Here is a 22,101-nt window from a genome sequence, read left to right as displayed (position 1 = left end):
CTACTAAATAGGCCTAAGTCAACTTGGTTTGGCTTGGCCAATAAGTCAAGACATTTCATATCAAGAGACCTGATGTGGCATTCTGATAGAGGCCTGTGCACACACACACAGATGTCCACACACTTCTCAGCTAACCTCATTCTCATGCCTCTCCATTCCAGAACTTGCCGACCATGAACACAACAATAAACACCAACAGTGATCCAGCGGTCAACATCTACTCCACCTCCTTCACAGAGCCACCACTACCCTTCAACCTCTACATCTCCCTCTCCTCCTCCCCTGTACTGCCGTGTAGCCCTCACATCTGTAATCATGAAGTGCTTTGAAAGGCTGGTTATGGTACACATCAACTCCTTCATCCCAGACACTGTAGACCCACTTCAATTTGCACACCACCCCAACAGATACATAGATGACACAATCTCAATTGCACTCCACACTGCCCTCACTCACCTAAATAAAAGGAATACCTATGTGAGAATGCTTTTCATTGACTACAGATCAGAATTCAACACCATAGTGCTCTCCAAGCTCGTCACCAAGCTTGGGACCCTGGGACTGAACACCTCCCTCTGCACCTGGATCCTGGACTTCCTGTTAGGCCCGGCCCCAGGTGGGGAGGGTAGGCAACATCATCAAGTTTGCTGATGACGCAATGGTGGTAGGCCTGATCACCGGCAATGATGAGACAGCCTACAGGGAGGAGGTCAGTGACCTGGCAGTGTGGTGCCAAGACAACAACATTTCCCTCAATGTCAGTAAGACCAAGGAGCTGACTACAGGAAACGGAGGGGGCGAGCACGCTGAAGTGGGGCGGGTCGAGAGCTTCAAGGTCCTCTGTGTCCAAATCACTAAGGACTTGAAATGGTCCACCCACACGCACACAGTCATGAAGAAAGCGCGATACCGCCTCTTCCCCTTCAGAAGGTTGAAAAGATTTGTCATAGATCTGTCATGCCAAATATTGTCCACTTGCGAAAATGTGTCCACCCCTGTGGAGGATAGGATTCGATTAGCTGTTAGCATCCGTTGCTAGGGCTGATGCTAGAACTTGCCAAATTCTGCCCGGCTATGTAATGAAAGAAAAAAAAAACAATAGCGTTCGCTGGTTGCTACACTACATAACCAAAGTATGTGGACACCGTCGAACATCTCATTCCAAAATCATGGGCATTAATATGGAGTTGGTCCACTCTTTGCTGCTATAACAGCCTCCACTCTTCTAGATGTTGGAACATCGCTGCGGGGACTTGCTTCCATTCAGCCACAAGAGCATTAGTGAGGTCGGGCACTGATGTTGGGCGATTAGGTCTGGCTCGCAGTTGGCAATCCAATTAATTCCAGAGCTGTTTTTGCTCCTAGACGTTTCCATTTCACAATAACTGCACTTACAGTTGACCGGGGCAGCTCTAGCAGGGCAGAAATTTGATGAACTGACTTGTTGGAAAGGTGGCATCCTATGACAGTGTCATGCTGAAAGTCACTTAGCTCTTCAGTCAGGCCGTTCTACTGCCAATGTTTGTTTATGGAGATTGAATGGCTGTGTGCTCGATTTTATACACCTGTCAGCAACGTGTGTGGCTTAAATAGACGAATCCACTAATTTGAAGGGGTGTCCACATACTTTTGTGTATATAGTGTATGTTCTGATTGTTCTGAGGTGCACGGAGAGAGAGAGACGCGTGCAGTCAAAAGACAGGGAAACTGCAATCGAAGTTACAGGTTATTAATGCTATTTACGAGATGTTATAGATTGAAATCTCACCGATTATTGGTGGATAAAGCACTAAACATAAATAATAAGCCATTTAGCAGACGCTTTTATCCAAAGCGACTTACAGTCATGCGTGCATACATTTTTTGTGTATGGGTGGTCCCGGGGATCGAACCCACTACCTTGGCGTTACAAGCGCCGTGCTCTACCAGCTGAGATCCATGTGTGGTCATTGATGTTTACTTGCTTGCAAAACCTAATCGCAAAACCTTCATTTAGCTAGCACGAGCATGCTGCAAACAAGCATGGATGCTGCAAACGATGAATGCAAACACTACTGCGAGGAAAGACCACTTTTTCAAATCTCTTTATGTAGCTAGCTAGCTAACTAGCTAAGCTTTGTTTTGTATTGTATTATTTGTGTTTGTAGAATATCAGTTGATTTAAATAGCTATCTCTTATACTAAGTAGCCTATGACAAGTGTTATGACAAGTGCTATATCAGCTGTAAAATGTTATGGGGAAAAGGTGAACTCCATGAATCAATCTTCTGGTCATGAGTGATCAGAATGTACCTGTCGATGCACAGATCTGGGGAAGGGTACCAAAATATTTCTGGAGCATTGAAGGTCCCCAAGAACACAGTGGACTCCATCATTCTTAAATAGAAGAAGTCTGGATCCACCAAGACTCTTCCTAGAGCTGGCCGCCCAGCCAAACTGAGCAATCGGGGGAGAAGGGCCTTGGAAAGGGAGGTGACCAAGAACCGGATGGTCACTCTAACAGAGCTCCAGAGTTCCTCTGTAGAGATGGGAAAACCTTCCAGAAGGACAACCATCTCTGCAGCACTTCACCAATCAGGTCTTTATGGTAGAGTGGCCAGACGGAAGCCACTCCTCAGTAAAAGGCACATGACAGCCCGCTTGCAGTTTGCCAAAAGCCACCTCAAGACTCTCAGACCATGAGAAACAAGATTCTCTGGTCTGATGAAACCAAGATTGAACTATTTGGCCTGAATGCCAAGCATCACTTCTGGAGGAAACGTGGCACCGTCCCTACAGTGAAGCATGGTGGTGGCAGCATCATGCTGTGGGGATGTTTTTCAGCAGCAGGGACTTGGAGACTTGTCAGGATCGAGGGAAAGATGAATGGAGCAAAGTACAGAGAGATCCTTGATGAAAACCTTCTCCACAGCGCTCAGGACCTCAGACTTCTTCCAACAGGACAACGACCTTAGGGTCGGAACTGTGAGATACAAAAAAAATCACCCATACCCTACTTCTGCCAAGACTCTTTGAGGATCCCCCTATTATGTTATTTACTTGTCATTCATACTTCCGTTTTCTTAACTTAATTGCATTTTATTGTTTTTGTGTTGATGTTAGCCTATACTAATGTATTTCAGTCTATAACTGCCATGTGGGTATATTAAAACACACCTGTTCCACAAAAATACATTTTCATATTTCAAATATTGCCAGGTTGGGTTTCACATGGTGTTAATTTTTTATTAATTGTTGTAAATCCAATTTTGGTATTTGTGAGTTCAAAGTCATTCAACTGTCTGTCGTGTCCTGCATTATATTCAACCACAAGAGTACTACTGTAGCACTGAGCCATGCCTATGTCATGTGGTGGAGGAAGGGAGACATAATAAACATAATAGGACTAAAAGTATACTTTAGACGCAGGGAGGGAAGCTCAAAATAAAAAACATGCCAGCCAGACTAGCCAGTGTGTGAATAGAATTGGTTTGCACATTAATTAAGTGATAATAGCTGCATAGAAGCTCTGCGATCTGAAAGGTAAGTTAATGTGCAGTTTACACATTTTCTTTGCTATTTCGAATCGTAGAAACGTATAAGACATGGATTTAATGTTGTTGAAATGTTAACAAAAAAAAGTAGATTGAAGTAATTTATTCATCTTATTAGTTAAACAAAACTCATTTTAGCAGCGAAATTGTCGCTGAAATTAGCTTTGTTTACATAGTGGGGATGAAAATAACATCATTTTGCCTGTAATGATCTCTAAAATGCAAAGCATTAGCTCATCACACCGTTGCTATAGACACGGAAGCTAACAGCTAATCGAATGGAGTGGACACTATTTGGCTTGAGAGGCCCTCAAATCCTCAAAAAGTTATGCAGCTGCATCATTGAGAGCATCTTGACTGGCTGCATCACTGCTTGGTATGGCATCTACACCGCCCTCGATCGCATGGCACTACAGAGGGTGATGCGGACAGCCAAGTACATCACTGGGGCCAAGCTCCCTGCCATTCAGGACCTCTATATTAGGCGGTGTGAAAGGAAGGCTTGGAAAATTGTTAAAGACTCCAGCCACCCAAGCCATAAACTGTTCTCTCTGCTTCCGCATGGTAAGTTGTACCGGTGTCTGACACCAACAGGATCCTGAACAGCTTCCCCAAGCCATAAGACCGCTAAATAGCTCACAAAATGGCTAGACGGACTAGCTGCATTGACACTTTCATTTTATTTTTGCACTGACTCTATGCACACTCACAGCACTCTACACACTCAGTCACACACACTCACACTGACACTCCAACAGACACACACACACACAAACACTTAATTTGCTCACAAACACATAACACACACACACATTCCTACTGACTCTACACACACGCATACAAGCATCATATATGCTGCTGCTACTCTGTTTATCATATATCCTGATGTCTGGTCACCTTACCCCTATACATACTGTATCTACCTCTACCACTCCAGTGTCCCTGCACACTGTAAATATGGTATTGGAACTGACCCTGTATATAACTTACTTATTTTCTCGTGTTCTTCTTTTTTCTATTTCTCGTGTGTTTTTGTTCTACTTTACTATATATGTCATATTTTTTCTACTGATATTGATTACTGCATTGTTGGGAAAGAGCTTGCAAGAAAGGCATTTCACTGTACTTGTGCACGTGACAACAAAACTTGAAACTTGAAACTACCCTCAGAGCCCCATGAGCCCCTCTGCTGACGATCATGATGGATCTAGGCCTGTCCCTACTCTTGGCTGGCTGTGCTATCTTCTTGGCCATGTGTCGTGGGTCATCAACCCAGACAGAGGAGGACTCAGATGGAGGCCGTTGTTCAGGCGAGTCCCTGGTCTGCGGCCCTTCTCTGTCCTCGGAGCCCCAGCTCAAGCTGTGGAAGAGACTGGGGTCCAAGTGGTGGTCGTTCACCTCCTCTTTCAAATGACTGCCCCAACACTGGCCGGACCGCAGCAACCACTGCTCCCCACCAGACCGCAACCTGACCACAGCAGCTCACCGATGCCCCACCTTAGCATGCCCTGCCTGTTTGACTGCGTTACAGGGATATGACCACGCTCGGACCGTGGGATGAACGCAGGCCCGCTCATGGAGGTGACCGCTCTAACCATAACTTGACCACAGCATTCAGACTTGACCACAGTCCTGCCTGTCCATGGATGTACTGCTAACTAAACAATGACACTAACATCTGACCAAATCCTTACTTCAAGATAACCTTTACTTTACCAGTCCATGTGGTTATTTGGAACATTATTGACCGTGACCATACCTGTTGATCGGTCATGTTGTAACAGACCAGAGAAGCAGGTGCAAGCCTAATGTTCTGCCAAAAGGGATACCAGCCTCTGTGGTTGATGTGAATTGTTTTGTACTTTTGTTGTATTAGAACATTTTGTGGTATTATTTTGTTGTATAACATTTTTGGTTGTTTTAGAAAATACAAATGTTTTCTCATTTTGTGCGTGTGTGTGTGTGACCTGGGTTCAAATACATGTGTATTTGATTATTTGTTATTTAAATACTTATTGTTCTGTGCATTTGAGTATTTTCAAATAATGTGGCCCGAATCAACTACCTCTATTGGAAGTATTTGTAAGTACAGTGAGGGAAAAAAGTGTTTGATCCCCTGCTGATTTTGTACGTTTGCCCACTGACAAAGAAATTATCAGTCTATAATTTTTATGGTAGGTTTATTTGAACAGTGAGCGACAGAATAACAACAAAAACATCCAGAAAAACGCGAGTCAAAAATGTTATAAATCGATTTGCATTTTAATGAGGGAAATAAGTATTTGACCCCCTCGCAATCAGAAAGATTTCTGGCTCCCAGGTGTCTTTTATACAGCTAAGGAGCTGAGATTAGGAACACACTCTTAAAGGGAGTGCTCCTAATCTCAGTTTGTTACCTGTATAAAAGACACCTGTCCACAGAAGCAATCAATCAATCAGATTCCAAACTCTCCACCATGGCCAAGACCAAAGAGCTCTCCAAGGATGTCAGGGACAAGATTGTAGACCTACACAAGGCTGGAATGGGCTACAAGACAATCGCCAAGCAGCTTGGTGAGAAGGTGACAACAGTTGGTGCGATTATTCGCAAATGGAAGAAACACAAAACACTGTCAATCTCCCTCGGCCTGGGGCTCCATGCAAGATCTCACCTCGTGGAGTTGCAATGATCATGAGAACGGTGAGGAATCAGCCCAGAACTACACGGGAGGATCTTGTCAATGATCTCAAGGCAGCTGGGACCATAGTCACCAAGAAAACAATTGGTAACACACTACGCCGTGAAGGACTGAAATCCTGCAGCGCCCGCAAGGTCCCCCTGCTCAAGAAAGCACATATACAGGCCTGTCTGAAGTTTGCCAATGAACATCTGAATGATTCAGAGGAGAACTGGGTGAAAGTGTTGTGGTCAGATGAGACCAAAATCGAGCTTTTTGGCATCAACTCAACTCGCCGTGTTTGGAGGAGGAATGCTGCCTATGACCCCAAGAACACCATCCCCACTGTCAAACATGGAGGGGGAAATATTATGCTTTGGGGGTGTTTTTCTGCTAAGGGGACAGGACAACTTCACCGCATCAAAGGGACGATGGACGGGGCCATGTACCGTCAAATCTTGGGTGAGAACCTCCTTCCCTCAGCCAGGGCATTGAAAATGGGTCGTGGATGGGTATTCCAGCATGACAATGACTCAAACCACCCGGCCAAGGCAACAAAGGAGTGGCTCAAGAAGAAGCACATTAAGGTCCTGAAGTGACCTAGCCGTTCTCCAGACCTTAATCCCATAGAAAATATGTGGAGGGAGCTGAAGGTTCGAGTTGCCAAACGTCAGGCTCGAAACCTTAATGACTTGGAGAAGATCTGCAAAGAGGAGTGGGACAAAATCCCTCCTGAGATGTGTGCAAACCTGGTGGCCAACTACAAGGAATGTCTGACCTCTGTGATTGCCAACAAGGGTTTTGCCACCAAGTACTAAGTCATGTTTTGCAGAGGGGTCAAATACTTATTTCCCTCATTAAAATGGAAATCAATTTAGAACTTTTTTGACGTGCGTTTTTCTGGATTTTTTTGTTGTTATTCTGTTTCTCACTGTTCAAATAAACCTACCATTAAAATTATAGACTGATCATGTCTTTGTCAGTGGGCAAACTTACAAAATCAGCAGGGGATCAAATACATTTTTCCCTCACTGTATGCTAAAATAATTCCTATAAACAGCCTACTATTTTAAACTACTTTCAAATACCTGCGTTAAATGCATTGGAGTGTATGTGTGTGCATGTGTGTGGGTGTGCAGTTGTGGAAAAAGTACCCAATTGTCATACTTGAGTAAAAGTTAAGATACCTTCATAGAAAATGACTCAAGTAAAAGTGAAAGTCACCCAGTAAAATAGTACTTGAGTAAAAGTCTAAAAGTATTTGGTTTTAAATATACTTAAGTATCAAAAGTAAATGTAATTGCAAAAATATACTTGAGTACTGTCACGGTTTTGGCCGAGGCTGCCTCTCTTCCTTGCTCGGGCAGGCTTCGGCGGTCGTCGTCTCCGGAGTACTAGCTGCCACCGTTGTATGTTTCGATGTTCGTTTGGTTTTGTCTTGATGTTGTACACCTGTTTTCGTTTAGCGCTCATTAGTGTCCTATAAGTTCTCGTTGTGTTTGTCAGGTGTTGTGTGTGATTGTACTTGCTGTCGTGTTTGTGCACTACTGTTGGTTGTCTGTGCTTCGTTGTTTTCCTCCTCTGTTAGGGAGGGTTCTCGCACATGTTAGTGCGCATTTTGTTCTACGCCTGTGTGCGTATTTTCTCGCCTCCGGGCTTTTTGGCTCGTGTTATGAGTGAGTGTTCACTAAAGTCTTTTGGACTAAGTTTCTGCGTCCTGCGCCTGATTCCTGCACCACACCCACCTACAGCACCCACTGACAGAATCACACACCATAAGGATGGAATCAGCAGGAGCCGCAGCAGCACCTGAGTCTCTGGAGGATAGGGTCCGTGAGCAGAACGATCAGATCCTTCGTATCGGGACCGCCCTTCAGGACGTGATTAACACCCTTCAACGCTGGGAGACCAGAGGGACACCCACAACTCCACCTCCCGTGCCATCACCATCGGCCAGTCAGCCCATTCAAGCTCCGGAACCCAGGGGAATTCGGCTCTCGCTCCCGAGGGCCTATGATGGGACCGCTGCGTGTCCGCCCTCATCTCCTGTCTTACCGGCAAGGCGTTGGAATGGGCCAACGCAGAGTGGAGGAGAATAGACGCCTCCACCATCACCTACTCTGAGTTCTCCCGCCGCTTCAGGGCTGTGTTTGACCATCCACCTGAGGGGAAAGCGGCGGGGGAGCGTCTGTTCTACCTCCGGCAGGGGAGGAGGAGCGCCCAGGAGTTCGCTTTAGAATTCCGAACTCTAGCGGCGGATGCAGGGTGGAATGAGCGGGCCCTCATCGATCACTACCGCTGTAGTCTACGAGAGGACGTTCGTCGGGAGCTGGCCTGCAGGGATACCAGCCTCTCTTTCGATCAGTTAGTGGACATGTCCATCAGGCTGGACACCCTGCTGGCTACCCGCGGACGTTCCGAGGGGGGTCCGTCCATTCCATCCTCCAGCACCTCCGAGCCGAGCCCTATGGAGCTCGGGGGTGCTGGCGCTAGAGAGAGGAGGGGTCGGAGTACGAGGGGGGCCGTCCTCTGCACCAACTGTGGCCGTGGAAGACACACCGAGGCTAGGTGCTGGGGAGGGTCTCCTAGGGGAGAAGACGACAGGCTCCGCACTGGGGAGTCCTTCCAGGTGAGTAGGCGCCCCACTTACCCAGAGCTCTCGGTTGCGCACTTCTGTATACCTGTGCGATTTCCACAGGTTGCACCTCATTCACAGCATAAGGCGCTAGTAGATTCAGGCGCGGCTGGGAATTTTGTTGATAGAAAATTTTGTTTAGAATTAGGGATTCCCCTTCTTCCTGTTGACGTCCCATTCCCCGTTCATGCCCTAGATAGCCGTCGGTTGGGATCGGGCTTGATCAGGGAAGTCACGGCACCACTTAGGATGTGTACGCAGGGGGGTCATGAGGAGATTATCCAGCTATATCTGATCGACTCTCCTGCGTATCCGGTGGTGCTGGGAATGCCCTGGTTGAGTATCCATAATCCGTCTATTTCGTGGCAGGAGAGGGCTCTGATGGAGTCGTCTGCCCAGTGTGTGGGGTGATGTTTAGGTGTTTCCGTGGGGGCTATCTCGGTGGAGAGTCCAAACCAGGTGCCCGCATTGCACATTCCCCCCGAGTATGACGATTTGGCTATTGTGTTCAGTAAGTCGAGGGCGACGCAGTTACCTCCTCATAGGCAGGGAGATTGTGCGATAGACCTCCAGGCAGGAGCTGCGCTCCCACGGAGCCATATGTATCCTCTGTCTCAAGAGGAGAAGAGAGCTATGGAGACTTACATAGACGAATCTCTGAGACAAGGATACATACGGCCATCCACTTCCCCTGCGTCCTCGAGTTTCTTTTTTGTGAAGAAGAAGGATGGAGGGTTACGCCCGTAAATTGATTACCGTAGTCTCAATCAGATCACGGTGAAGTACAGTTATCCAGTTCCTCTGATTGCGACCATGACGGAGTCATTGCACGGGGCGCGTTTTTTCACAAAATTAGATCTCAGGAGCGCTTACAACTTGGTACGCATTAGAGAGGGCGATGAATGGAAGACAGCGTTTAGTACCACCTCGGGTCATTACGAGTATCTTGTCATGCCATATGGGTTGATGAACGCTCCTTCAGTTTTCAAATCATTCGTAGATGAGATCTTCAGGGACATGCAGGGGCAGGGGGTGGTCGTTTACATAGATGACATTCTCGTGTACTCGTCTACCCGAGTCGAGCATGTGGCCCTGGTGCGCCAAGTGTTGAGGAGGCTGTTGGAGCACGACCTGTATGTCAAGGCAGAGAAATGTCTGTTTTTCCAGGAGTCGATCTCCTTTTTGGGTTATCAGTTGTCTGCGTCAGGGGTGAAGATGGAGGTTGACCGGGTGTCAGCCGTGCGTAATTGGCAGACTCCAACCACTGTTAAAGAGGTGCAGCAGTTTTTGCAAATTACTACCGGAGGTTTATCCGGGGTTTTGGACAGGTGGCAGCTCCCATAACGTCTCTTTTGAAGGGGGGTCCGGTGCGTTTGCAGTGGTCAGCCGAGGCGGACAGGGCTTTGGGAGGCTGAAGAACCTGTTTACTTCGGCTCCGGTGCTGGCGCATCCAGATCCCTCTTTACCATTTCAGGTAGAGGTGGATGCGTCAGAGGCCGGTATAGGGGCCGTGCTTTCGCAACGGTCCGGCACGCCACCTAAACTCCGCCCCTGTGCTTTTTATTCCAAAATGCTCAGTCCGGCGGAGCGAAATTATGACGTAGGGGACAGGGAGCTGTTAGCCGTGGTACAGGCCCTAAAGGTGTGGAGGCATTGGCTTGAGGGGGCTCAACACCCTTTTCTCATTTTGACTGACCACCGTAACCTGGAGTACATCCGGGCAGCTAGGAGACTGAACCCTCGCCAGGCGCGGTGGAACATGTTTTTGGCCCGGTTCGTATTTAAGATCACGTACATCCCTGGGTCACAGAACGGTAAGGCAGACGCACTGTCTCGGCGGAATGACACGGAGGAGAGGTCCGTGGAGCCCACTCCCATACTGCCGGAGTCTTGTCTGGTGGCACCGGTAGTGTGGGAGGTCGATGCTGAGATCGAGCGGGCGTTGCGCACCGACCCTAGTCCTCGGGTCGTCCTCCTGGTCGTCCCCGAGGCCGGAGTCGGCGCACGTCTGGAGCCGCGCGTCAAGGGGGGGTACTGTCACAGTTTCGGCCGAGGCTGCCTCTCTTCCTTGCTCGGGCAGGCTTCGGCGGTCGTCGTCTCCGGAGTACTAGCTGCCACCGTTGTATGTTTCGATGTTCGTTTGGTTTTGTCTTGATGTTGTACACCTGTTTTCGTTTAGCGCTCATTAGTGTCCTATAAGTTCTCGTTGTGTTTGTCAGGTGTTGTGTGTGATTGTACTTGCTGTCGTGTTTGTGCGCTACTGTTGGTTGTCTGTGCTTCGTTGTTTTCCTCCTCTGTTAGGGAGGGTTCTCGCACATGTTAGTGCGCATTTTGTTTTACGCCTGTGTGCGTATTTTCTCGCCTCCGGGCTTTTTGGCTCGTGTTATGAGTGAGTGTTCACTAAAGTCTTTTGAACTAAGTTTCTGCGTCCTGCGCCTGATTCCTGCACCACACCCACCTACAGCACCCACTGACAAGTACCAAAGGAAAAGGAAAAGTATGAATCATTTCAAATTATTTATATTAAGCAAACCAGATGGTACCATTTTCTTGATTTATAATTTATGGATAGCCAGGAGCACACTCCAACACTCAGACATAATTTACAAACGATGCATGTGTGTTTAGTGAGTTCGCCAGATCAGAGGCAGTAGGGATGACCAGGTATGATCTCTTGATGAGTGCGTGAATTGGACCATTTTCCTGTCCTGCTAAGCATTTAAAATGTAACAAGAACTTTTGGGTGTAAGGGAAAATGTATGGAGTAAAAAGTACATTATTTTCTTTAGGAAAGTAAAAGTTATTAAAACTATCAATAGTTCAGATACCCCAAAAAACGAGTTAGGTAGTACTTTAAAGTATTTGTACTTAAATACTTTACACTGCTGTGTGTGTGTGTGTGTGTGTGTGTGTGTGTGGGTGGGTGTGTGTGAGTGTGCGCGTGTACACTACCGTTCAAAGATTTGGGGTCACTTAGAAACGTCCTTGTATTCGAAAGAAAAGCAATTTTTTTGTCCATTAAAATAACATCCAATTGTTCAAAAATACAGTGTACACATTGTTAATGTTGTAAATGGCTATTGTAGATGGAAACTGCTGATTTTGAATGGAATATCTACAGAGGCGTACAGAGGCCCATTATCAGCACCCATCAGTCCTGTGTTCCAATGGCACGTTGTGTTTGCTAATCCAAGTTTATAATTTTAAAAGGCTAATTGATCATTAGAAAACCCTTTTGCAATTGTGTTAGCACAGCTGAAAACTGTTGCGGTAATTAAAGAAGCAATAACACTGGCCTTCTTGAGACTAGTTGAGTATCTGGAGCATCAGCAATTGTGGGTTCGATTACAGGCTCAAAATGTCCAGAAACAAATAACCTTCTTCTGAAACTCGTCAGTCTATTCTTGTTCTGAGAAATTAAGGCTATTCCATGCAAGAAATTGCCAAGAAACTGAAGATCTCGTACAACGCTGTGTACTACTCCCTTCATAGAACAGCGCAAACTGGCTTTAACCAGATTAGAAAGAGGAGTGGGAGGCCCCGGTTCACAACTGAGCAACTGAGGCGACTCCGGGATGCTGAGCTTCTAGGCAGAGTTGCAAAGAAAAAGCCATATCTCAGACTGGCCAATAAAAATAAAATATTAAGATGGGCAGTCTGAGATATGGCTTTTTCTTTGAAACTCTGCCTAGAAGGTCAGCATCCCAGAGTCACCTCTTCACTGTTGACGTTGAGACTGGTGTTTTGCGGGTACTATTTAATGAAGCTGACAGTTGAGGACCTGTGAGGCGTCTGTTTCTCAAACTAGATACTCTAATGTATTTGTCCTCTTGCTCAGTTGTGAACCGGGGCCTCCCACTCCTCTTTCTAATCTGGTTAGAGCCAGTTTGCACTGTTCACACATAAAAATCAATTTAAATTACAGGTTGTAATGCAACAAAATAGGAAAAACGCCAAGGTGGATGAATACTTTTGCAAGGCACTGTATGTGGATTATAATTAATGGAAATGTGTAGAGGTTGATGCATTTTTTGTAAGGGATTACACATTTCAGAAGCCTTTTTAAACCTCAAATCAAATTGCATTGCAGGAAATTTCTCCTGCAACAGGGTGATCAAATTAAGATCATACATCTATCTGTATGTGTACGTGTGTGTGTGTGTGTGTGTGTGTACGTGTGTGTGTGTGTGTGTGTGTGTGTGTGTGTGTGTGTGTGTGTGTGTGTGTGTCAGCCTGCCTGTGTACCTGCAGGATGCTGGTTCCAATGGGGACATTCTCTAGTATGCTGGTCTCATAGCTGTTCTGGAGGAAGATGGGTCTGTTGTCGTTCACGTCCAGTACTTCTACAAACACTGTGGCTGTGCCTGTCCTCCTGCTGCCTGCTGGACCATTATCTGAGGGGGACACACATTCACACATTACAACACTGTGTGTATGTGTCTGTCAGTTTCTGAGAAACTGGGCCAGTGAACATATTTTTCTGTTTTATGACACAGCTAAAATTTTATTTCATTTGAGTCATTTAGCAACTTACACTCAGTGCATTCATTGGTTGCATTTCAACTAAAGTCAATATCTTTGCCATCTTTGTAAATAAAACCAACTGTATAATCGAATCATTAAAACCATACAATAGAAAACAAAAACAAACTGAGTCTTTGAAAACCCAACATTTGAAAAAATATCAGTGGGATACTCAAAGTTGAGCCATGTTCAATCACTTCTGAGGTAGTAACATGAGTGCTCTCCTCTTCTCTCAATCCCCCCCCCCCCCTCTCTTCCCCTCTCTCCGCCTAAATTAGTATATAAAACATTAAGAACACCTGCTCTTTCTATGACAGACTGACCAAGTGAAAGCTATGATCCCTTATTGATATCACTTGTTAAATCCACCTAAATCAGTGTAGATGAAGTGGATGAGATAGGTTAAAGAAGGATTTTCAAGCCTTGAGTGTGAATGGGCAAAACAAAATATTTAAGTGCCTTTGAACAGGGTATGGTGTACTGTAGGTACCAGGCGCACCAATTTGTGTCAAAAACTGCAACAGCGCAACAGTTTCCCGTGTGTATCAAGAATGTTCCACCACCCAAAATATTAGGAATGTGTTTCTAATGTTTGGTATACTCATTGTATACACACAGTGAGGTGTCTGAACAGCCCTAGCAGCAGACACCTCAGAACAACTGAGATGTACTTAAAGGTTTCAAGAAAAACAACAACAGGAAACTTCAAACCTTGGTTGCATCCCAAATGGCAGCCTATTCCTTACAAAGTTTTACATCTTTGAACCAGAGCCCTATGGGCCCTGGTGAAAAGTAGTGCACTAACAAGGGAATAGGCTTGTATTTAGGATGCAACCCTTATTGTTCTCTCTTTAGTACGATGATGAAAAGGAACAGAGACCGTAGCACAACATTTTACATCCCTGAAGACTTGCATGCATCACTTCTCACTTCTCAATCTCACAGATGTACAAAAGGATTGTAGCTTTGAACCAATTTATTTGAAGTTTGAAATCATACAGAACATGTACACTAAAACAAGCCCAAAATGGAACAAATACAATTGGTCTAAATACACAGAGTAAAAACAAAGATGAAGGCTATTATAGGGCTAGGACTGAAAAATACTCTTATAGGGCTAGGACTCACCGATAGCCTCTATGACCAGTTTGTATGCAGCCAGTGTCTCTCTGTCCAGGGCAACCACAGTCCGGACCACACCATTTCTGAAGCCAACACTGAATTTACCATCCTGGTTACCATCTGCAGAACACAACACACAGATGGTGGAACATTACATGTAAATCTCGGCTATTCACTTATACACATAAATGAACGCAAGTCTGCATGCACACACACACATATACACTACACTCTTAGAAAAAAAGGTGCTAAATAGAACCGTACAGGGTTCTTCGGTTTGTCCCCATAGGGGAACCCTTTTTGGTGCTGGGTATAACCCTTTGCAGAGGGGTCTATCTAGAACCCTCTACATAGGGTTCTTCAAAGAACCCACTGTATATAGTTCTACCTAGAACCCTCTATGAAGGGTTCTACCAAGAACCATTTTATAATCTAAAGGTTCTTCCTAGAACCATCTATGAAAGGTTCTACTGAGAACCCTTTTATCTTTGGAGGGTTCTTCTTAGAACACTCTATGGACAGTTCCACCAGCCTTATTAGCCTTTAAAATGTTATGATTTATGACAATACATATATAAGGCCTTTCTTTGAGGGCCTAGTAATACCCTAACACAGGGGTGTTAGGAATCTCCTGCTTTACAGGCCACACCAGACCTGCAAATTACAGTATGCTGGTTTGCAAAGTGTTGTGTAATTCCTATTGGAATCCAGCCTGAGTTAGGATATCCAACAAGTAGAATTGTTAATCACCTGCAACCTGCAATCAGAATGACTGCCAGGGATGGGAAGACTGAATACTGAGACTACCTAAATCATCTAAACTTGAACAACCATCTCACTAACGGGTGCAATAAATCCAATTACTAACAGATTGGAGTAGATTAGAAAACGGTATGTTATTTATCTTTGTGTAGCATAAAATGTATCAACCAATCAATGCAAAAACAACAGATATAACAGTAAAACAAACAATTCTGAAAATATCACTGCAATAGAGCATGCTGGGAAATATGATATATGGTTATTTGTAAAAACCCTTCTTGCCTTCCAAAGAATTATTCTTTCCTTCCAAAGAACCATCAAAGAACCCTTTCTTCCAAAAAAGATTCTTAGGATGTTAAAGGTTATAGATACATAGAACCCTTGTCTTCCAAAAAGGGTTCTTCTGATTAAAACAGTTCTTAGTAGAACCCTATTCCTCCGCAAAGAACCCCTTTGGAACCCTTTTTTCTAAGAGTGTAGTGTCCACACATACACAAGGAGTAGGAAATTCACATAATACACCTCTACGTTTTGCCCAACCACTCTAGATGCACACACGTGTTTCCCAACCACTCACACACCACACACACACACACCCACTCGCACACGCACACATTTGTGGCTGCCATGGCCTTAGTTTGACCTCTGACCTGTGATGAAGTAGCTGAGCTCAGCGTTGAGGCCGGCGTCGTTGTCGAAGCAGTTGAGGTGAGCCACCACATGGTCCCTGGGGACGCTCTCCTGCAGGGACACATTGTACACTTTGGGGAAGAATGTGGGGGTCTCGTCGTTGGCATCTAGGACTGAGGGACACAGGGAGACAAGACAGACAGACAGACAGACAGACAGACAGACAGACAGACAGACAGACAGACAGACAGACAGACAGACAGACAGACAGACAGACAGACAGACAGACAGACAGACAGACAGACAGACAGACAAAGAGAGACACATAGACTCTGAGTTATCATGTTTTCATATTCATCTTTGTAAAATAAATGTAATCATGCGCAGTAGGCGGACAAGACAAGTAACACATTTAATAGATTCTCATTAATCTCTCAGCACTTCTAAAAGATCTGCTTCAGACCAGCAGGTTATACTCTGCAAATCTCTGCGAGTCTTGAATCAGTCTTTACATGGTGCAAAGTTTGTATGTTGGTCTAGCCGTGTCCTGTATTCACATATCATCTGAAAGTAGGTGTGGTGATCTAGGATCAGGTCCCCACTGTCTTAGTCATTATGATCTGAAAGGCAAAACTGATTCTAGATCAGCACTCCTACTCTGAGATGCTTTATGAATACATGCCCTGACTATTGCATACCTGTGATGGTGAGGGTGCTGGTGGAGGTGCGTGGTTTCTGCCCTTTGTCGTATGCCACAATCCTCAGGTGGTACTGGCCAATCTGCTCGCGGTCCAGCGTTGCTGTGGAGTACAGCACGCCCGTGGTGCTGTTGAGATAGAAGTCAAGGCGTGGCATGCCCACCAGTAGCGCCATGGTAACCATACCATTCTCCTCCTCATCAGGGTCATCCACCTGGATCTGAGGGAGGAGAGGAGAGAGGGATTGAGGGAAAGGAACGGAGAGGGAGAGAAAGAGGGAGAGAAAGAGACAGAGAGGAGGAAGGGAGAGGACAGAGAGAGAGAGGAGAGGAGGAGAGAAAGAGGAGAGGAAGGGAGGAGAGGTGAGATAGTAGAGGAGAGGGGGTAGGGTGAGAGGGGAGAGGAGTAAGAGGTGTGTGGATAGGAAACAGAGGGGACAGAGAGCGAGAGAAAGATGGAAGTGGTGCGGTGAACAGAAGTGAGAGGAGGACATGACAGACAGTTACAGAAACAAAGGAGATTTTTCAATTAGCCTTCACACACACGCACTGTCATGATATCAGTTTAATCTGCCACACTGGCATGTATTGATGACATATCATGGAATGAGGCCCGTCAGACATGCCAGTGTCGTGGATTAATCTGATTAATCTGATACAAAGACACAGGCAACTAACTCTAATAATATCTTGTAATGGTGTGCTGACCTTGAACACAGAGGATCCACTAGGCAGGCCTTCTGGCACCTCGGCCACAAAGGGCAGGTTAAGGAAGGTGGGGTCGTTGTCATTCAGGTCCAGCAAGTTGACGTACACCGTGGTGCTGACTGAAGAACGCAGTGGAGGTCTGCCAACTGGAGGGGGCGCCAGAGGAATAAACACAGCATTTACAAGAGCACAAAACGGCAATAAAAGTTTTACCATCAATATTAAAGTAGAAGGAAGATTTGGTTGAAACAGTGTTATTGCAGAGACTCACATATAAACTGACACTGTAATTTAGATACTGATACAGTAGGCTGACAGATTTACACACTCTTCAGCTCCAGACAGACAGACACACACACACACACACACACACACACACAAACAAACACATGAATAGACAGACAGACGTCTCAGTCCCAGCTAGACAGACAGACAGACAGACAGACAGACAGACAGACAGACAGACAGACAGACAGACAGACAGACAGACAGACAGACAGACAGACAGACAGACAGACAGACAGACAGACAGACAGACAGACAGACAGACAGACAGACAGACAGACAGACAGACAGACAGACAGACAGACAGACAGACAGACAGACAGACAGACAGACAGACAGACAGACAGACAGACAGACAGACAGACAGACAGACAGACAGACAGACAGACAGACAGACAGACAGACAGACAGACAGACAGACAAATAGACACACAGACCGACCGACCAACCAATCTACCAACAGACAGACAGACAGAGTTCTGGCCTGGGTTGGGACTCACTGTCGACAGCAGACACGATGATGGTCCTCATGTGCAGGGTGTCTTTGGGGTTGGAACTCTCTCTGTCCAGCACAACCCCGCTGGTCCTGATCTTCCCTGTGCTGCTGTTGATGGTGTAGAAGGGGTTCTCTGGGCTGATGCTGTACACCACTGTCCCATTGTCCCCATCGTCTGGGTCTATTGCTAGCACCTGGGGGGATTTATGAGGGAGGTGGGGGGAAGGGGAAGTGGGGAGAGGAGGGAGTGGGGTGGAGGAGAGGAAGGAGAGGAAGGAGGAGGCAGGGCGAGGAGGGGGTAAGGAGTGAGAAGAGATAGGAAGAGAGAAGAGCGGATAAGAAATAAGGAGGAGTTAGGGGAGAGAGGAGGAATAAGTCTTAGGGGGCTTTCACACCAAAATGGTTTGGTGCGTTTTTTTCCAAATGGTTTGGTGCGTTTTTTTATTTTGGTTCGTTTGGACTGGTGTGAACATTATATCCACACCGTGGTTCGCTCAAAAAGGGTGGTTTCACAGTGGTGCAGTTCGCTGCCAGTGAGAACGCAGTCCAGACCAAACACAGGGTTGCACGTTATTATTGGTTGTTTGACTGCGAGCATGTGACAAAATGCACGCAACATCATAACTTGAGCAACATTATGTGAGTAGCAGCACATTTAAGAGTGCATCCGATGCAGATTAGGAAAAAGGCAGAGGTGTATGTTTCATGATTAACTACTCATGGTGTGACTGTGGTAACGTACAATACCTTAAGTCATTTTGTTCACCCAACCTAGAATAACTCAATCAAATGCCAACCGCATTACCTCCCGAGAGTATTCTCTTCGGTCATCGTCACAGCTGTATATATTCCCCCTCAAGCCGATACCACGACGGCTCTCAAGGAACTACACTGGACTTTGTGCAAACTGAAAACTGCATATCGTTAGGCTGCATTTATTGTAGCTGGAGACTTTTATAAAGCAAATCTGAGGAAAACGCTACCAAAGATTTATCAACACATTGCCTGCATTACTCGCGCATCAAAAACTCTCGACCATTGTTACTCTCCCTTCCGGAATGGCTACAAGGCCCTCCCTCGCCCTCCCTTCAGCAAATCAGATCATGCCTCTATTCTGCTCCTCCATTCCTATAGGCAGAAACTCAAACAGGAAGTACCCGTGGTAAGGACGGTTCAAAGCTGGTCTGACCAATCGAAATCGATGCTTCAAACTAGTTTTGATCACGAAGACTTGGACATGTTCCGGGTTGCCTCTGAGACATTGACGTATACACTGACACTGTGACTGAGTTCATGAGGAAGTGTATCCACCTAATTTTGGAGCGCTGCTATGGGCACAGCCAAACAACGGAAGTGATGGATTCGTCTTCAGCTTTACTTCCCTACCACAGCATGCTGGTGGCAAACATTTATAGAGTATAAAAGTCAAGTAAACAAGTATAAGTGTAAGTGTATAAGTGTAATTGTATATTTATTTAATTCAAGTTCACAAATGTTATCTAGACCTACTAGTAGGCTAGTTCTGTTGTGATAATAATTTTAGTTGTGCTGTGGTAGAGTTAATTAAGGCCCGGGCCATCCACCAAGCCAATAACTATAACGATAACTATAATGATAAACTATAGGCTACATAACTATAAAACATTGGTGAGCATCCACACTAGAGGAAAGTTTATAGTTTATTGGTCTACAGTCCTACACCTGTCAATCAACTGATCAACGCATCCTACTGCATTAATAAGGCTGTAACAGAAGACCATTCATGAGGTCTCTAACGCACAGACAAAGACAGTACAGTTTGAAGATAGGCAGAAACTGCTTCTCCAATAGAAATCCCTGATCACACTTGTAGGCGATGTCATGTCGACGTTGGCTAGCTAAGCTCGTGCAGGAATGCATCATCTGGTATCTCGTGCCGAACTGTGCATGTGCAGGCTGTCAAATCAAAGGCATGCCTTCGATATAAAGTAGTTTTTGGCGAAAATTAAAACGTGTCAGTTTGTCACTTTCACGAGGTTGGAGAAATAACATGTTCAACTACTTAAGACATTGGGTTGAATCTAGGTTGTGTCTTTAGATTTCGAGAAAATTAACATGTAAGGAAGAATGTTTAACTTCTCTCATTGACGTCTCTAACCCCAAACCCCAGACTGGTCTACTTGATCTGCTTCGAAGCGTTCCCCGAAGTCTTGCAATGTTCTGCCTCTGGGTTTAGAAACTCTGTGGCACAGATACTGGTTCAGAGTGACCATTCAGTGCTTTCAGGGTATGTTCATTGTCATAGTGACAACTGCAAATAATACTTCAATATACATGTAGGTCTAATGAAAAATAATATAGTAACTAATATTTAAATGTAGCAATTAAACAACAAACACTATTTAGCCTGCACATCTTTTACAGCATGTCATTGCCTTGTTGCTCAAATGGTTTGCAAGTGATTTCTATTTTTCTAATGGTTGTCAATTCCTTTGGGTCTTCTTTTTCACTGTGTTCATCTCTGTATGACCTGTGCAACTATTTGCAATGCATCAGTGCAACAATGTTATCATAACCAGCCAAAAGTGATCACACCAATGCACTTTCTCTCCTCAACTTTCCCCGACATGCATTTTCAAGGCCTGTTTTACATTAAGCAATTAGCAAGTGCAAGCCAGCTTATTTCCCCTAATAAACTATTAGGCCTAGTATAAAAAAGTATCAAAATAAATGTCCTATAGCTTTTGTAGCCTATAGCTTTTCCTGGGATTTCACGAGAAGAGGAATGGCCTATTTCTGAGAAACTTGCATAGCATATAGCCTGTTGCACACGGGAACAGCTGGTAGGGAGAGGCTAGCGATGTGTAGCCGAAGTAATAAGCTAAATATTAGCTAGATATTAGGCCATTCATTAGCTAAATATTACGGCTATAGGTTAAATATTTACCTGTCAGCGTGCAATAAAAATAGGTTAACAGATTATGAAATGGCAGATCTGTAGTGTGTTCCTCCAGGCTGCGCTCTGTGGTCCCCGGGCACACAAAGCTCCACTATTGATTAGGTCTATGTTTTTAGACAAGAACATTATTATACCTTGGCTACAACAACACAGTGCAATTAGGAATTTATTATTGTTATCAAATGAATTCGCAATTATTGTCCATAGGCTGTGAACTGCAGTAACAGCATAGGCCAACAGCGTAGGCCTGATTATGCAACCATTTGGATAAGTTTGGGTCTATTCTCGACAGTTTAGAAGGTCCAGAAAGGTACATTAGGAGGCCACTCATATGGTGTAGGCCTATTTTGTCAGGATGTAGCCCGGTGTTAAGATAGACCTACTATAGGAAAAGATGGGCTTCTCCTTTTCAACTCCCCCGTTAAATCTATAGCCTGGTGTACATTCAGCAAGCAAGAGCAAGCTTGCATCTCTCCTCCAATAGGCTATTAGTAGGCTAAAGAAAATAAGTTGAAATAAAGGTTCAACAAGCTTTTGTAGTCTCGCTTTTCCTGGAATTCCACAAGATTTAAAACGAATAGCCGTGGCAGCGGAGAGGCCAGGTGCGTACTTGCGCAACAGAACAATGAAGACAGACAGGCTCGACATGTAGCCTACTATAGCCTTAGAAGTTAGAAGTGTATGCATATTAGCCCATAATTCATAAGCTCAATGTTAGGCTTAATACCGCAGTGAATATATCCAGTAAATTTGCACAGCGAAATAAAAAAAGTTGATCATATGTGACTTGTTTCAGGAAAATAGGCGTCTGTCGCGCGTCACTACTTCACAGGAGAGCCATTTGAACGTAAACTTTTTTTAAATCGAAATGCGTTTTTTTGTCAGAAATGCCTTCTGGAACATGTGAACTTTCATGTGCCTTAATAACAAACTTGTATGGCATCTGTAAATATGAATAACAATGTTAAATTACGAGTCTAGTTGGTTTAGCCACAGAAAAAAACAGCAACCTTCCCGCTAGCCATGATTGGCTGAGATAATGAGTGGGCTGGACATGCCGAGAGATCGAGTTTTGAAATCAGTGGAATTAAAGTATGATAGCTAAGGAGATTAC

The 22,101-nt window shown here is 45.1% G+C and overlaps 1 protein-coding gene across 1 annotated transcript in view; it reads right to left on the bottom strand.

Annotated features, from left to right (window-relative positions):
- The window catches only part of cdh23 (cadherin-related 23), a gene marked incomplete at both ends in the record, with an annotated part of 695,931 nt that overhangs the window by 161,396 nt on the left and 512,434 nt on the right, over positions 1–22,101 (bottom strand). The window contains 6 exons of the mRNA XM_084153635.1: positions 13,071–13,219; positions 14,478–14,591; positions 15,884–16,036; positions 16,562–16,781; positions 17,269–17,414; positions 18,054–18,243. Coding sequence (XP_084009761.1) covers positions 13,071–13,219; positions 14,478–14,591; positions 15,884–16,036; positions 16,562–16,781; positions 17,269–17,414; positions 18,054–18,243 — 972 coding nt within the window. The remainder of the gene's footprint in view (positions 1–13,070; positions 13,220–14,477; positions 14,592–15,883; positions 16,037–16,561; positions 16,782–17,268; positions 17,415–18,053; positions 18,244–22,101) is intronic.

Source organism: Coregonus lavaretus (assembly GCF_964263955.1).
Source record: "Coregonus lavaretus genome assembly, chromosome: 36".
NCBI classification, from domain to species: Eukaryota; Metazoa; Chordata; class Actinopteri; order Salmoniformes; family Salmonidae; genus Coregonus; species Coregonus lavaretus.
Note: the sequence above shows the minus strand (reverse complement) of the source record. Positions and strands in the feature narration are given on the sequence as shown.